At 44.3% G+C, this 17,708-nt stretch overlaps 1 protein-coding gene across 4 annotated transcripts in view; it reads right to left on the bottom strand.

Annotated features, from left to right (window-relative positions):
* Myof (myoferlin) overlaps positions 1-17,708 on the bottom strand; it is a 139,804-nt gene that overhangs the window by 100,463 nt on the left and 21,633 nt on the right. For all 4 annotated transcript variants that reach the window (XM_041661564.1, XM_041661566.1, XM_041661565.1 and 1 more), the window contains exon 3: positions 15,915-16,006. In XM_041661564.1, the coding sequence (XP_041517498.1) occupies positions 15,915-16,006 (92 nt within the window). The remainder of the gene's footprint in view (positions 1-15,914; positions 16,007-17,708) is intronic.

Here is a 17,708-nt window from a genome sequence, read left to right as displayed (position 1 = left end):
CATGTAGCCCCACCAGAGATAGACGCTGGACCTTTACCCAGTAAGCCACATTCACGTGGTGATATACAGATTAGTAGAAATGGATTAAAATAAGATATAAGAGTTAGCCAATAAGAAGTTAGGGTTAATGGGCCAAACAGTGATTTAAAAATATTGTTTCTGTGTGGTAATTTGGGGTCTGAGCTGCTGGGCAGCTGGGAAATAAACAAGCGGCCCTTATTGCAACAAATTGGCACCAATGTGGTTGACTAAATCCACATAAATCCTGAGAAAGCTTACAGTTTCTGGGTGATTATTTCAGGGCCGAGCAGCCAGGAACCAACAAGTGGCCTTTTTGCAACACCAAGGCTTTCTTCTTGGCCATTTAAAGACAGCATGAAGTTAAAAATAAAAACAAAAACAAAACACAGACATAGTGGTCCTCCACAATGTCCCCGAAACTGATGTGGGCCGGCCTTCCATGCACTCTTCACAAACTCCACACCCTCAATATTATTTCTTACAAATGACTGTACTCAGGTAGGTAAGATAGCTCAGGAGGTAAAGGCTGCTACCTTCAAATATAATGACTGAGTTTGATCCCTGGGACCCATATGGTAGAAGAAGAACACTGATCCCTGCAAGTTGTCCTATGACTTCCTCATAGGCACTATGGCATGCACACACACACACACACACACACACACACACGCACACACATACATATTAGATAAATGTAATTGTGATTAAAGACTATCCCCTGATACCTTTCTTTTTCTACCTGACCAGTTCTGTTTTCTAGGTGCTCAAGGGTTTAAATCTATGCTTGCCTTCTGCAATAGGTCAGTGGAGTTCACAGACTCTGGCTAATTCCCTAGATATCAGAATCAGATTAGCTTTTATCATTCATAAGCACATCCCTTCATCCATTCACACGTGGACCTCAGAAGGCAAGGGGATAACACAGTACAGTTATTATGAAGACAGAAACTTAAGTAACTTGGACTCAACTTTGTACTAGATATCTTGTATGATTTCTTGGGGCTCCAGATTTTATATCTATAAGGGGGGATGACAGATATTACCTAATAATGCTGAGATAAAAGAATAATAACAAGATTGGATGGTGGTGGCATACACCTTTAATCCCAGCACTTGGTAGACAGAAGCAGGTGGATCTCTTAGTTTGAGGCCAGTCTGGTCTACAGAGTGAGTTCCAGGATAGTAAGGGTTGCACAGAAAAACCCATCCTAAAAAATGAAATGAACAGAACAACAACAACAACAACAAAAAACTCAATCTGTAAAGTACTTAAAAATCATCTTTAACTAGTTCAGATACACTCTGTGAAAGGAAGCTAAGAAAAGCAAAGGAGGACCCTTACAGGGACCTCTGCTTAAGACCCCTGTCCAGCCCAAATCTCAAAAGGCATGGGGCAGAGCAGGTGGGCGTGAATGTAAGATTTCTTAGAACATGTCAGGTATAGTAGTCCATGCTTGCAACCCTAGAAATCTAGAATCTGAGACAAAAAGATCGCCATGAGTTTGAAGTCAACCCAGGCTACATTGCAAGACTGTCTCAAACAAGGGACTGGAGAAAAATCTCAGAAGTTAATCATTATAGCATTTGCTCAGCAATCATGAGGACCAGGAATTGTGGAGCGTGCCCATGGCTCCTTGAAAACACAACTTCAAAAAATAAATAAGGGGGAGTTATACCCCTGTCACCACACAATGCATTGAATCATGCCCTTTTGATTCTACATTTCTTGAATGTGGATGCCTGAAAGCAATCTGCTAATAGATTTGGGCATGATGGCACCAGAGTAAGTTTCACTAAAGCAAAATGGAAAGACCCTTACACTGGATTATAGAAAGAACCCGACCCTGTCTTACTATGGAGTTGAGGGCATGTTTGTGTTTTTCCCACAGGAAGAATATGAAGTCTGAGGGCTCCCTGAGCACTTGATATGCTGTGTGCAACGGAGAAATACAAGCCCCACGACACTGCAGCTGCTGGGGCCCTCCCTGAGGAGTTGGAGTGGAACTGCTGAACCTGCTCCTGACCCTCCAATGTCATCATGCTGCAGTCTGAGAAAGGAAGGAGATTACAGCAATGGTTGGTGATGCCCAGTTTCTTGCTAGAACTGCTGCACAAACCTTCCAGAACTCTGTGAGTTTTATGACTCTAGATCCAGCCAAGGAACACTGACTTAATGTTTGGCCTTGCATCTACAATATATCTTGGGACATAGATGTTAACTTTGCCAGTGTAGTGTTTCATCTACTGTTGAAATAGGAGGCCTGGAGAACTGAGACCTCAGAAATTTCCCCTTTGTGGGAAAAAGAAACTTGTTGAAGCAATTGAACACTATTTTGTAGGTGATGAGAGACTAAAACCCATATTCAGTATATGAGAAGTAGAATAAAGATTTTGTTGCTAATATTTGGTGTTCGGAGACTGTACCAGCTCAAACACATCTTTGGAAGCTGGTAGCAGCAATGCAATTAGACTTTAGGAGAGGAAAAAGATTAGAACAAAAGTCATCAGAGTTGTAATTTGACCAATTGGGTGTTTATTGTTAATGTTTATAATATAATTATGGCATTGACCTGTTAATGTTTGTAACCACTTCTTCTCACTATAAAAATGTTACTGGTTGGAAAAAGGTCAGAACTTATGAGAGGATTATTAGGATATACTGCAGCCATAGAATAAGTGCATTGATGGGCATGCTCTGCTTGCCTGTGATTATCTAGTGATTTATGAATTCTCAATGGAAAGTTGGCTCAGAGGTACATGTCACCAAGCTGTGCACTTTCCCTTAGCCCTTTGTAAACAGAGGTTGGTAGTCAACGATGAGTAAGATCTTTTACCCTCCAGTCAACCTAAGACAGAACGTGCATGACGGAATGCATGCACCAATGATGGGTAAGTCTGGAAAGTTGAAGAAGACAACCTGAGATAGGCACAGTTGTTTGTCCTGTGGCAGAAGCACAGGCATTAATAATTAAACTGAAAAGGAAGAGCTGTGGGAACCCTCAGAAAGGAGTCCGTTCCACTTTGATTAAAAGGTCAGAGAGTTCAGACCTATTCTTGCTCCTTCAAGGTTATATGACAAGATAATTGACCTACGGTAGAGCTACATAACGTCATCTTACCTTGACAAAAAGGATATTTTGTTCTAGGGAGTGGTTACTTGATATTTGGAGATGTGAGGAGGAGACTACATTGGTTTTTTTTGGGGGGGGGGTTTGTATCATGATAAAGAAGGCTTTGCCTTCTTACCCTCTTTTGGATTTGAGTATTTAAGAACTTTGAGTAACAAAAAACTTAGGGCAGATCATAGTATTCATTGGATGTCCTCCTGATTCTATCTGTTGTCTCTTGTCTATTTCTTTCTCAATTCACACTCCTCTCCTCTGAAATGTACAGACCCATTGGGCCAGATCTGACGCCTCAGGCCCTGTAGTTCAGTCTCTTATTAGGACTGGGCTGTGCACTGCCTCATATAAAATAGTAGTTTCTGGCTTAAGGCTGTAGCTTGCCTTAGAGATCCCATTTACAGGCAGCTTTTGAATCCATTTTGAGTAAGCAGGATGACTCTGCCTCTGGGTAGACATGTGAATGGCACCATCTGTCTGACATCACCCTCACAGCACAGACCAAAAAACAACCTATTCCTAGGACTACTGAGGGTGCCACACTAAAATTTCTCACGTTAATTGATACCATGTGAGCATATTAAAATCATAGTAAGAAAATGAGGGCCAAGAAATTATAAGACACCCAAGACCAAGGAAGGATATAATCCCCTCTCATGGACCCAATAAAGAAATGGACTTCTAACCCTGTGATGGTGATCTGACCTCCTTCTATGTGATCAAGGGACCGCTGGCAGTGAACTCCTCACTGCCCAAGGCCCTCAGCTTCACTGGGTCCCCACTACTGATGCTACCTACTAGAACTATCATCCGCCTGTCTATCTGCTCACCCATCTGGACCTGCTGTCCATTCACTTGCTCAGCTGGCCATCTGGCCAGGTCAGGTCTTGCCTTTCTTGCCTCACTGCTGCAGCTCCACTGAGATCCTGCAGGCTGACTGCATGGCCAGCAACCAGCAGCTTCCCACCCTCTCCTGCAGCTGGGTTCCTTTGATTCCTGTCTCACGCCCAACAGGACTCCTTTACATTTCTCTGGGTTTTTGGCTTTGGCCTCTAGGATTTCTCTGAAATGCCTTGTCTCTTTAACCCTTTGTAGCCATTCTGTAATTATGTAACATGCATGCATGCATATATACATACTTACAAAAAACAGACATTTATTGTGTGATACATAATGTGATCTAAGAGCTCATATTAGTAATTAAGGTTGAAATAAAAGAATCTGTGATAGTCTCAGTTCTAGCTGTCAAGGAAAGTGGTACTATCTGGCAAACTGCTGCTAACAAAGTCACTATACCATTTACTATTAGTCCATAAGTCTGGACACTATGGAAATGCACAGACATGTTTGTCTATGTTTCTGAGACCTCTCTGGCATTCAGAGATACTCATAAGGAGTATCTCATTCCTTTTCATACTGGTGCTGCTCTGCTGAAAATACAGGCTTTGTTTGTTTCTTTGTTTTTAATCAAAACTGGGGATTCCACTCCACAGTCCCCCAGTATCTGATCAGGTTTTCACGCAGCTGGTATGGTAGGGCTGCTCCCAGCTTTTCTATTTTAAGAAAACTTTCCCTAAGAGTTTCTCTCCCCCTCCCCTTTTTTTGTTTGTCTGTTTTTAGCTTTTCAAAATAACGTTTCACTCTTTAGCCCCGACTGTCCTGGAACTCACTCTGTAGACCAGAATGGCCTCGCACTCACAGAGATCTACCTGCCTCTGCCTCCCAAGGGCTGGGATTAAAGGTGTGCGCCACCTTTTAAGCAAAACTGTATAGCTCACAGCTGCTGAGCTCTCACCAAGCCCTCTCTCCAGAAAGGACAGCACAGCCACATCATTCTCAGGAGGGAGCCAAAGCCACAAGGAAAATCAGGATTAAAAGCTAGGAGGCAAGGGTTTGACATACCACAGAATCAAAACTTCTCACAAGCAGGACCACACTTTGCCCCAGAACAGAATTCTTTTCATTCCAAACTACGGTTTTTGTTTTCTGCAATTGGAAAGCACTTTTGCTCAGGAAGTTGGTATATTTCACAACTTAAATTTGTCATTTTCATTTTCTGTTTCATATCTCCCCAAACCATGTGTGCACACTTCCATACGTGTGTCTACTGGGCTGTCCTCTCACGCTCATTCCTGCATCCTGACTCTCACCCATAGAGCAGAGTGTACACAGCACACACACACACACACACACACACACACACACACACACAGAGGGAGAACAGTTCTGGCCTCCGTATACGAGGATTTTAGTATTCCCCAGTTAACTCCATTCATTTCCACTTAGGGAGCCAAGTGACTTTCAGGGTTTGCTGAACCTCTTGAGACACATGTCCCTCATTTGTCAACTGAGGATGTGACTGTCTGACTGAACTGTTCGGAAGATTAAACGCAGCCACATGTGAAATATTTATAGCCCAATCCCTGGATTTCTGTGAACCCACAAAAGCAGCACTTATATTGTTCATCAGGAAGTTGAAGTAACGCTTCTCTAATTACATCGAATGTGCCCCATCTAGCCTCTACTAAGGAAGTACTGGAGTTCCCACTGTAGAGGTGAAGGAGTTTCTCAAGAGTGACCCAACTAGTGACTGACAAAACAAAATTTCAGCTAAGCCCAGGATCACAGCTGAGCTCTTTGCAGTCTCTTATGCAAGAGCTTGGTAGTTTTCCTTCTTGGTGTATAACTAGGCTTTCTATCACCTCCTTCTCATGCATAGTATAGCAAATCAGAGCCTTACCCAGGGACCAACATTCCAGCACTGTTGCTAACTTTTCTCTCTCTCTCTCTCTCTCTCTCTCTCTCTCTCTCTCTCTGTGTGTGTGTGTGTGTGTGTGTGTGTGTGTGTGTGTGTGTGTTGGGTGAAGGATGTAGTGGTGGCTTTGCATAAATACATACACACATGCAAATGGGGAAAGAACCCTGGAAACACAGGTTCCTGCAGAGATAATTATGGTCATTGTATCACAGACATTGTCATTTTCATTCTCCAGCAGCCAATTTTGATCCTGTTTATAATGCCCTTGTCTCTACTGCCTACACACTCCTCTTCTTTAATCTATAGACTGGAATGCCACAGCCTGGTCCCCTAGTCACATCTATAACAATATCATCCAGGTCCATCACTATTCCCTCTCTCTCACTCTTTTGTAGGTCTCCCTCCAAGACCCTAGAGCTCCCTGGGCATCTATAGAATCCACTTGCATCTCTCCGACTCTGAGTGACAGCCAGAATCTGCCTGGGACCCTTTCACTACGAGGGTCCTCAGTTGGCTCACATTATTTCTCAGGACCACGGCACTGTGTCAAAAACGTGTGATGTCTGAAGACTGACTACCACTGGATGTGGGATTCCCCTCTGTATGCTGTGAATACCATTGGCTAATAAAGAAACTGGCTTGGCCTAATAGGGTAAAGTAGAGCTAGGCGGGGAAAACTAAACTGAATGCTGGGAGAAAGGAAGTGGAGTCAGGAAAAGCCATGGAGCTGCCACCGGAGACAGACACACTGAAACTTTGCTGGCAGGCCATGACCTTGTGGTGATGCACAGATTAATGGAGATGGGTTAAATTAAGATGTGAGAGTTAGCCAATAAGAAGCAAGAGCCAATGGGCCAAGCATTGATTTAAATAATATGGTTTCTGTGTGATTATTTCGGGGCTGACCAGCCGGGAGCAAACAAGTGGACTTCGTACTACAACCACCACCTGTGTTGTGCATAGGTTTTCACTTGTGTCTGGTGGGAGGGTAAATATGGTCCCTGTAATACTGCAATCACCAAAGCAGAACTGCTAAACTATGGGTACTTTAAGGATGGGGCTCCTGATTCTGGGAGACAACAAGCAACTTGCCACAGGCCCACTCCCTAGTGACTGAGGGCTGGATCTCTAATCAGCTTCATTCTGGCTCCAGAATATCAGCGTTTATCCTGTTTTCTTGCCTTCCTATCAGCCCAATCTTCAGTTCTACATCTCTTTAAAAGGGTGCCGGTCTTGTGAGGACACTTGTATCCCTTCCCGTGTTTTAATTGTCCTGAGCCTTTTGTAGCCAAAATCAAGTTGTCTGAGAACTGTTCCAGAGAGCTGAGGTAGACAGATTCTACACAAGTGACCTGTCATTAGTGGGTTGGCATGACAGCCACAAAGTAACTGTTAATGTTAAATGATACCCATGCCGGAGTGTCATAAACACACTTGCTCACTCATTCCTTCAACAAACGTTTATTGAGAACCCCATGCATGCTGGGCGTTGTTACATTGTATGCTACAGCATTGATCAAGACAACTATAGAGGCTACAGTCTAGCAGAACGAGATAAATGACTAATTTACACAAGAGCCTTGAAGATGGAGCTAAATGCCAAGGTAAACACAGCAGTTATGGGGATAACACATATGCCGAGCACTTTATCTCAGAGCCGGTCTAATACCTGCTTTCTCGTTTTACTCCCATACTCATTAAGAGCTGCATAGGACAGGGAAGTGATGCAATGAGAGGCCTGGCTCCTGAGCTATGGTTTGGTGATCAGAGTTGCTAAGGATCTATGACAAGATGCTACATTTGCAGTGTAAGGCAAAGAGCATCCCTTGCAGAGTGGGTGCTGTTTCCTCCTGGGCTTCTTTGTTGAATGAGTGTATGTACACAGGCATGTGTGTGTGCACATGTGCATCTGAGGACCTGGCAATCTCTCTCCTTCCCATCCATCCAAGAACCATTGTTCTGTAGGAACTCCAGTGGATGGCAAGGATCGGGTCCCTAAACTCCGAGCCTCTAGTGTCTTCTGCTCTCCTAAGGTCGGTGTGAAGATTAAATGAGATGCAGAACTATCTTGGACCACATTTTGACCAGTGATGTATATGAGCACAAGAGACTTTCTACCTAACAGCACAAACAGACCTTCTTAAAGGAGGAGCCCAGGAAAGGCACCAATACTCTTGACACTGAGATCAGTTAACCTTATTTTTGCTGGAAAGGGGTTGTCTCTTTTTTAAGAATGAAGAGAAAAAAATGCTTCCATTTTAGCAAAGACAGAATCTGTTGTTCTACCTATAATCTTGTTCCAACAGGTCCGAGTCTTCCAGAATAACAAAAAAGTCAAGACTTTAAGTCTGGATAAAAGTGACCTGACTCCATCTCAAGCCTGCTAAGTAAGCTTAAACCACTCTGAAGAAAGAGGCCCTGACTCACTGGGTGCCTCTTTGTGGATACTGGGCTAGCCGTTAGTCTCTGCTAAGTCCTTCCCAAGCGAGGCCCCTGCTTGTCTGTAGAGGGAACTATCTTTTGTCTGGAAAAATCTTTCCACTCTGACATCTTAGAATGGACTTCTAAAAGTATCCTTTCACGTGCCTCCTATGAGCAGGAGGCTTTCGGCTCCTCTCCCGCCCTCATTCGGTTCAGATGACTCAAGTGGGGCAGGCTGAAGGCAGCATCGAGCAACCAACTCACTCCCAGCCTGGAGCAACATCCCTGCTGCTGCTGAGCCAATGCACAGCATGCTGGGACTGTCTGACTAATCCCTGTGGGTGTGGCAGCCTCACACAGGCCACCCCAGGCTGCCCAGCACTGTTTGCTGACAGGCCCTAAGCAATAGAACAGCAGAAGCCAAGTAGGAACTTGTATTTGTACTGCCAGTCTCCATGGCAACAGGTAAGTTAGCACAGAGAACATTCTCAAACTGGCAGAAAAACCCTCAGCCCCACCCTGATAAAACCATCCCTCCCTGGGCAGCCAGCAGATCCTTGAACCAAATCCCTAGGGAAAAAAGCCAAACATACAGATAGTTTGTAGAAACATACAGCTTATTCCCAGAAGGCTTCCCCTCTTAGAATGTACAGGTTAATTGACTGGCATAGATGTATATTTGGATTGGTGAGACTGTCTAGAGAGCCAAGGGTGTGCATGGTCCTGGGCCTGCTCTTAGTAGGATAAATCGGGGATGATGGAAACACATCCTCTGCTCCAGGCTGAGCTGACTTGGGCTAGAATTCCAAGACAATAAGCAACTACACAGAGATACCTTCAGGGCAGAGAGCTAACCTCATTTGAAGAAACACCTGCCCCCACGATGGAGCAGTACAGACTAAGACCCATTTTGGGAAGTTTCTCAGGTGAGCTGGCCTTAGTGTTTCTGGGATGGTGACTTGTGTGCTGACTGGTTTTATGTTGACTTGACACAAGCTGGAGTCATCGGAAAGGCAGAAGCACAGAGCCTCAACTGGAAAAAATGTCTCTGTAAGATCTAGCTGGAGGGCATTTTCTTTTCTTTCCTTTTTTAGATTTATTAATTTATTATGTATACAGTGTTCTGCCTGCATCTGTTCCTCCAGGTCAGAAGAGGGCACCAGATCTTATTATAGATGGTTGTGAGCCATCATGTTGGCTGGAAACTGAACTTAGGACCTCTGGAAGAGCGTGTTCTTAACCTCTGAGCCATCTCTCCAGCCTCTAGTAAGGCATTTTCTTAATTAGTGATTAATGGGGGAGGGCCCAGCCCATTGTGGGAGGGGCCATCCTGGCTTCCTGGGTTCTGTAAGAAAGCAATGAGCAGCAAGCCAGTAAGCAGCACCCCTCTATGGCCTCTGCCTCAGCTCCTGTTTGAGTTCCTGCTCCCAGTGCTTTTGAAGATGAACTGTTAAAAGGAACTGAGTGTGAAATAAACCCTTTCCTCCCCAAGTTACTTTTGGTTATAGTATTTCATCACAACAGTTGTAACCAAGATACCATCCCTCAGCTGAGGTTTCCAGACAGCACCTAATATGAAACCGTGAAGACTTTGGAGCCGCAGGCCAGGTGACAGTCTCTGAAGAAAAGAACTGGCAGGGAATACAGGGTACAGTCAGAAAGACAGGCTGATGGGTACCCTGTGGGATCCCTGGAAATCAGGGACGTTGGGCATCTCATTCACTGGGAGGAAAAGGGGGAGGGAGAAAGAAAAGACTGGTGACGACCAGATTATTGTTTTGCCTAGAACTGACCTGTTTCTGCTCATCTGGTCTGCATGGTGAACATGGGTTTCATGTGGTCTGTACAGTGAACATGGGTTTCGTGTGGTCTGTATAGTGAACATGGGATTAGTGTGGTCTGCATAGTGAACATGGGTTTCGTGTGGTCTGTATAGTGAACATGGATTTTCGTGTGGTCTGTATAGTGAACGTGTTCTTTTTTGTTCTTTATACCCAGAAACAAGAATAGCCATTCTCAGCCACAGTCTGAAGCTATAGCTCAGGGGGTAGAGTGTTTGTACGGCATGTGTGAGTTCACTCCCTAGCCTCGTATAAAACTGGGCATGGTGATGCATGCCGGTAATGCTAGCACTTGGGAGGTGGAGGTAGAAGGATCAGAACTTGACCATCGACTTTGGTGACTGAGGGGGTTAGAGGCTAACAGGGACTACATGGGATCTCATCTCAACAAAACAAAACAAGGAGAAGAGAAGGCTCAACAGACAAGGGCTCTTGCTCCAAGCCTGACTACTTGAGTCAGATCCCTGGTATCTACACAGTAGAAGGAAAGAGCCAACAATCGAAAGCTGCCCTTAGACCTTGTATGGTGACATAGCTTGCCCTCCCCAACCCCTACAATAAATAGTTGTCTATTAAAACCTATATCTAAGCAAGATGTGCAGAATCTCAAAAATTAGGTGGGTCCTCTTATAACAGAACTCATCGGTATTTCCTCTTTTCAGACTAGAAAAAAAGAAGGTAGAGATTGAGAGAGAGACTGCACAAGCACTCTGTCCAGAAACACACAGGCACAGTTACTTGGAGTGAGAATCACAGCGTGTGGAGTGGATTTCAGGTTTGTGCAAGCACTGTCTGGATGATTTCAGGCAGACTGATTCCACGCTGAGATCATGCCATCTTGGATTAAAAAGTAGGATTCACACTCTGGTTTCATTTTTATTTTGCTAAGGTAACCACTAGAAAATGCCAATGCGCATGTGCACCCTCTAACTATTCCTAGTGGAGGGGGCTTGTCTGGAACACTGACAATGCCTCCATTTGCAGAGAGAGGAAGAGAAGGGCGTCCATACCACTAGTAACAATCGGAGGCTACTTTGGGGCTCTCCTAACCACTTCCCCAGAACTTTGAATTATGGGAACTAAAACTCTCTTCTGGAGGTTGAGGGGGAAGATGACTGTTTATATAATGGTTCAAAAGTAAGATATGCAACAACCTTAAAAGGCTAGATTAGAGCTGGGTGTGGTAATGCACCCCTGTAATCCCAGCACTTGGGAAGTATAAACAAAAGAACCTCAAAATTCAAGGTCATCTCCTCAGGTTTGAAATCAGTTTGAGTTATGTGAGACCCTATTATCTCCAAAACAAACAAACAAAGAAAACATTACATCGCTGTAGCATAAATTCCAGTGCACACTGCTTTTCAGTCTAAGAAAGGGAATAGGACCAGAACATTCTAGAACAAATTTATATAATTTAAAAAGCTGTTATTGTCACAGGGGCATGAGTGCTGGAGAACATTTTAAAAGGCTAACAAGAAAGTGGGTTTGGAAAGATGGACAGTGGGTCAGGAGCAGGGTACACAAGCATGAGTTTGGATCACTAGTACCCCCAGGTTTGATGGTAATGTAACCCTGATACTGGGGATCAGAAACAAATGGGTACTGGGGCTCACTGGCCAGCTAGCCTTGTCTAACCAGAAAGTCCCAGATTCAGTGAGAGACACTGCCTCAAATCATCATCATCATCATCATCATCATCATCATCACCATCATCATCATCATCATCATAGTGGAGAAACAATTGAGAAAGACATTTTAATGTCAGCCTCTAATTACCAAATGTTTTCAAACTAAGAGTGTATCACACACACACACACACACACACACACACACACACACACACGTATACACACAGCTCTATCTGGGGAGCAGATGTCTGTCAAGACTCCCTGACACAATTGAGCAAAAGATCCCAACATATTACGTTGACCATGGAATTTACTGTCTAAGCCAAGCCCCTACTGATAGCAAAACAGGCATTAGTGATCACTGTGCTGGGAGATAGCGAAGCAAACCAGAGCATGTGGTCTTGTTCTCAAATTCCTAATTCCTTTCACTGCAGCCTTCTGATTGTGTCAAATGTGCCTGAGGTAGGTCTTATATTTTTAAATGCAGTAACACTGAAAGTCAAGGTGTTTCTTATGACTCAAGTGGAATTGAACATTGGGATCTCTTTTTCTCCAAAGTCTGTTTTTAATGTAGCAATACACCCAGTAAACAATGACACCTTATAATCATGGCTGGGAATAACCTACCTTCCCATGAGTTATGGCCTGATCATAGGACTCCATTACTCTGAGTTACGAAGCCAAGACTGGGTTCTGAGTCTTTCAGAACAATGTCATGCTCTGGGAATGAGGTGGATTTCATCCTGCCTTGTGGAGCTAGCTGTACTTGAGAAGCTGAATCTAGGGGATATGCTTCAGTGTCTCGTGGGTACCAACAGGGCCCCCCTGTTGGAAACTCAAAAGGCAGTGAGTAAAATGGGCATTCTGGCTTAGGTCTGATGAATGAGACACTTGCACAGAGATGCAGCAGGAGTTTGAGTTTGAACGAGATGTGTATTTGCCAGCTGGTCCCAGATTCAGTAAAAAAAGGAAAAGTAAAATGAGGTCTTTAAGACTGATCAGGGGTTGGAGAGATGGCTCAGAGGTTAAGAGCACTGGCTGTTCTTCCAGAGGTCCTGTGTTCAATTCCCAACAACCACATGGTGGCTCACAACCATCTATAATGAGATCTGGTGCCTTCTTCTGGTGTGCAAGCATACATGTAGGCAGAACACTGTATACATAATAAATAAATCTAAAAGAAAGTTTAAAAAAAAAGACTGATCAGGGGCCAGGCACATACCTTTAATTCTAGTACCTGGGAGGCAGAGGCAGGAGGATCTCTGAGTTTGAGGACAGCCTGGCCTACATAGTGAATCTCAGAATAGCTAGGATTATACAGAGAAATCTTGTCTGGAAAAACAAACAAACAAGTGAAAAGCAAAAAGACCCAGTGGGAGTGGGAGACCCACACATCTGTCCAGGTGGCCAGCTTCAAGGAGAAAATGCAGGCCCGTCTGGTGCCACAAGAGCCCTATAACAATGAGCAACTATATGGTGGAACATGGGAGAAAGCCAGACAATGGTTCCTATCTTGTGGAGAGAGACAGATCTGAAGAGGTGAAGTGGTGAGGAGTGGGCTGAGGTAGGCAGCTTCCTTGCTACCCAGGGCTATGGTGATGTTCATGTCTGGGTTACTGCCAAGTCCCATGTCGGGTCTGTGGTCCTGCTTCAGCCACTGTCTGTGTTGATGTCCATGGTTCCTGTTACCATTGGTAGGATAGGGCTGCACAGATTTGTCCCCCTCTTCACTGACTGTAACACTAGGGAGAATTGGTTCTGCCCCTCTCCAGCTACAGCACTCAGGAGTGATGTGGGATGTCCTTCTGGATATGTGTTGCTTCTATTGGTTGATGAATAAAGCTGTTCCAGCCAATGGTTTAGCTGAGTAAAGCCAGGCAGGAAATCAGAACAGAGATAGAGAAAGCAGATGGAATCAGAGAGATGCCATGTAACTGCCAAAGGAGAAAGACACCAGAACCTTACCTAGTAAGCCACAGCCTTATGCTGATACACAGATTAATAGAAATGGGTTAATTTAAGATGTAAGAGTTAGTTATTAAGAAGCCTGAGCTAATAGGTCAAGCAGTGTTGTAATTAGTAGTAGTTTCTATGTGATTATTTGGGTCTGGAAAACCAGGAAATGAACAAGCAGTATCCATTTACACAGGAGAGCAGGCCCTTCACCTCACCTGGGTGGCACAGTAGAGTTGACCCGGTTGTCGGGGTAGGGGTAAGAATGTGATTATGGGAGAATTGGTCCCATCCGCCTCATCTGCCATAGTGGGTGAGGGAGAGATGCCGTGTGTGTGTGTGTGTGTGTGTGTGTGTGTGTGTGTGTGTGTATTACTGTGGCAAATGGGAGAGCTGGCTCTGAGGTCATGAGAGCAAGACATCCGTTCTTTCCCTTTACCAGCTACAGCACTCAGGAGAGCCGGCCCTGCACCTTGCCTGGGCAACACAGTAGAGCTGGTGTGGGTGAGCCTGCCCTGAGGGCATGAAAGCAGGAGAACCATACCCCTTGCTCCTTGCTGTTTAGGGTGAACTAACCAGGGCAGTGTTGGAGAGCTCACCCTAGTGGTGAGGATAGGGGAGAGCTGGTGGCCTGAACAACCCTGCAACCACCTAGTCCCAGAACCAGGGCTATGAGTTGGCTCACCCCAATATCCACCCGATCTGTGATCTGCTGGAGCACATGCATGGGCTGGTCCTGCAGATCCAAAGCTGCAGGGTCTCCACGACACAGGGCAACAACAAAATAACTAAGAGGAGTCCCAGTCAGAGCCCAGAGTCAATAGTACAGCAGAAACCAGAGACCTCAAAACAAACCAATGACGTCAATGAACACTTGTAAGTCACAATGTGCGGACAAAGGTGTACTGTGTTACTGAGTCACACTACAGCTTCCATGGGGACATTTTCTTTCTTTCTTTTTTCTTTTTCTTTTCTCTTACATTTTACTTTATTTTATTTTGTGGAAGAGGGGAAGTTGCAAGAGCAGAGAGCGGATACAAAGGGATGGGAAGATTAATGGAATTGAGATGCATGATGTGAAAGTCAAAAAGAATAAATAAAAATTTAAAAAATAAAGTAGTGAATCAATTGAGAAATACTGGCCCTTGGTCTCCACATGTGTCTGACTGGGGAATGCATAACACACGTGTGTGTGGTGAAAGGAGACAGCTGTCTCCCACAAGTCGTCCCCTGCTTTCACGCATACTGTGGCACATGTGCCTGTGCATGCTTTTGCGTGCGTGCATGCGCACGTGCGCGCACACACACGTACACTAGCAAAGCACACACAGTCAGAGAAAAGATCTTTGTTACAGCTAATGTAGCTGCAACTCAGAGAGTAGAGCTGAGACAAGAGGTAAGAGGTACAGTTGGCAAAGAAGGCGTGAGACAGACTGATGAGGGCTGAGTGTTGAGCATTGCAGACACTGGGGCAAAGGTATGTGACAGTAACTGTGGCTTCTGTTACCACTGAAAGCACAGAGTTGGCCCCGCCCCCACTGGCTGCAGCACTGGCCCCGCCCCTCACTGGCTGCAGCACTGGCCCCGCCCCTCACTGGCTGCAGCACTGGCCCTGCCCCTCATTGGCTGCAGCACTCTGCTCATGTGACTCATGAAGGGTTAGGAGCATGAGGGCATGGAACTGAAACACTAGCATGTTAAAAAATACTACAATTTCTTAGTAAAAATGCCATAATATGTAATTCAACAAAACAAATAATAGCAACATAATATGTGTGTTAGGGTTTTCATTGCTGTGAAAAGACACTATGACCATGGCAACTGTTATAAAGCAAACATTTAACTGGGGTGGCTTGCTTAGAGTTTCAGAGGTTCAGCCCATTATCATCATGATGGGGAGCACGGCAGTGTGCAGGCAGATGTGGTGCTGGAGCTGAGAGTGAGTGCTACATCTTATAAGCAAGAGGAAATCAACTGAGCCACTGGGCAATATCCTGAGCATAGAAAACCTCAAAGCCTGCTCCCACAGTGACACACCTCCTGCTATAAAGCCATGCCCACTCCAACAAAGCCACGCCTCCTAGTAGTGCCACTCCCTGTGAAATTATGGGGGCCAAGTATTCAAAGTACCATAATATGTAAAATGATAAAGTCTCTGGAAGTAACTTACTTATTTTGTCCAATTGTCTCAAAATCTTTGACAACAATCACAAGGGAAGACGAAGAGTCCAGTGGTATCCCCTTCAAGTCAAATTCCAAAATCTGTTCACAGAAAGGTTATGAAAACAAAAAGGCCATTAAACAGAATATAAGCTATACTGGGCAGTAATCTTCACTAACAATCTTTTGAGTTACTAAGTTCTATAGTTCGGGTGGTGAAAAGGCAGACTAGAGAGAGATTCAGGGAATGTGTGGGCCACTCCTGGCTTCTCATTTTCTAGATCTTAGGGCTATAGCTGGGTCACCAAACTCTGACTCATGGTCAGAAAATGAACTTAACTCCTACCAAAACTGTTGAGAAAATACTTCCTTTAATGGTTATTTTTAAACCCTGCTCTTTTAGGCTTTATTATTGAGTAATGAATAAGCCAGAAACCCTTCTTCTAAGACTCATTAGCTCTTACTGTAAGCCCCATTGTGGTCAGGGCTGTGATTTATACAGTTGTTTTTTTTTTTTCTCAGCTTCTCACTTTAATTCAGTAACTTACTTTCTAATAATAGATGCAAAAGAATTAACAACATACCATGAATGCCTTTGATTGACTAGATAATCAACTGATTATTCAAAGTAAGCAATTTGATCCTCTTTGTAGTGACTTTGGGATAGAAGTTTGTCTCACAGTTCCTATGAGAGTAAGAATACACCCACCAATCCCAAGGAGTGTGGGGCTAAGCATTTCGTTGAGGTTTGGGTTCAGCCACAAAACAGCAGGTAGGACGCTTACTTGTTCACTACATTTGCAAAATGAAGGGGGAAAACACATTGGAAACAAAATGGAGTTAAGGTGGATAATGACCACACATGAAAACAAATCTTTCTCCTTGGGTCATGTGGATTAAGAGTCATGTCAGATTGGTACAACTCGGAAGCAATGGAAGCATGCAAATACGGTTTTGCCTTGTTTTATCCTTGGGGCTCTATGCCAGGTGCTAGGAGCACACAAGGTACCAGGGGCTTCTTGCTCTCACAGGTCTTAAGGTCCAGTGGTTGTGTTGTGAGTTACAGAGGGTAGACTTCCTCACAACCTGCAGACCTGCGTGGCTTCCCAGAGAGGCTTCAAGAGGCTTCACAGCATCATCTCACTGATGCCCAGATATGGTCCTTATATTTAGACTTATTAAAAGCAGTTGGCAGAGGGAATAATTTGGGATGGGTGAAAGGGAAGTCTCCCTCTGATGATTCAGGGACAACAACAAAGACATTGCTCTGGTTCAGGAAGGTTTAGCCCGGCTTTTGAAAAAAAACAATGGGACTGGTCATCAAAAAATTAGTCAGACTGGGAAAATCCTACTCTGCGGGGAAAATGAAAACATTTCATCTGTCCCTAAAACACTAAACACTGAGCCACTTATAAAATAAATGCAAGCTGGGCAGTGGTGGCGCACGCCTTTAATCCCAGCACTCGGGAGGCAGAGGCAGGCGGATCTCTGTGAGTTCAAGGCCAGCCTGGTCTACAAGAGCTAGTTCCAGGACAGGAACCAAAAGCTACGGAGAAACTCTGTCTTGAAAAATCAAATAAATAAATGCAATAATAAATATGTGTGTCAGGGTGTAAATAAGCTACATGGTTTCTCTTCAGCAGAATATTACACAGCCATGTAAATACTTCTGAGTTGAATGGTACTCATACATGCTTGGGATATGAGAGTAAGAAGAAATAGCATAGGAAATCATTAATTTATGATACATAACAGTATTTCAGACATCAGATTTGTTCATTGAGAAAGAAACTATTGGTACATG

The sequence above is a fragment of the Microtus oregoni genome, unplaced genomic scaffold (assembly GCF_018167655.1).
Source record: "Microtus oregoni isolate MIOR12 unplaced genomic scaffold, Mior012 000012F_ref0000307, whole genome shotgun sequence".
NCBI lineage: Eukaryota > Metazoa > Chordata > Mammalia > Rodentia > Cricetidae > Microtus > Microtus oregoni.
The sequence above is the reverse complement of the archived record's forward strand: the minus strand, read 5'-3'. Positions and strand labels throughout refer to the sequence as shown.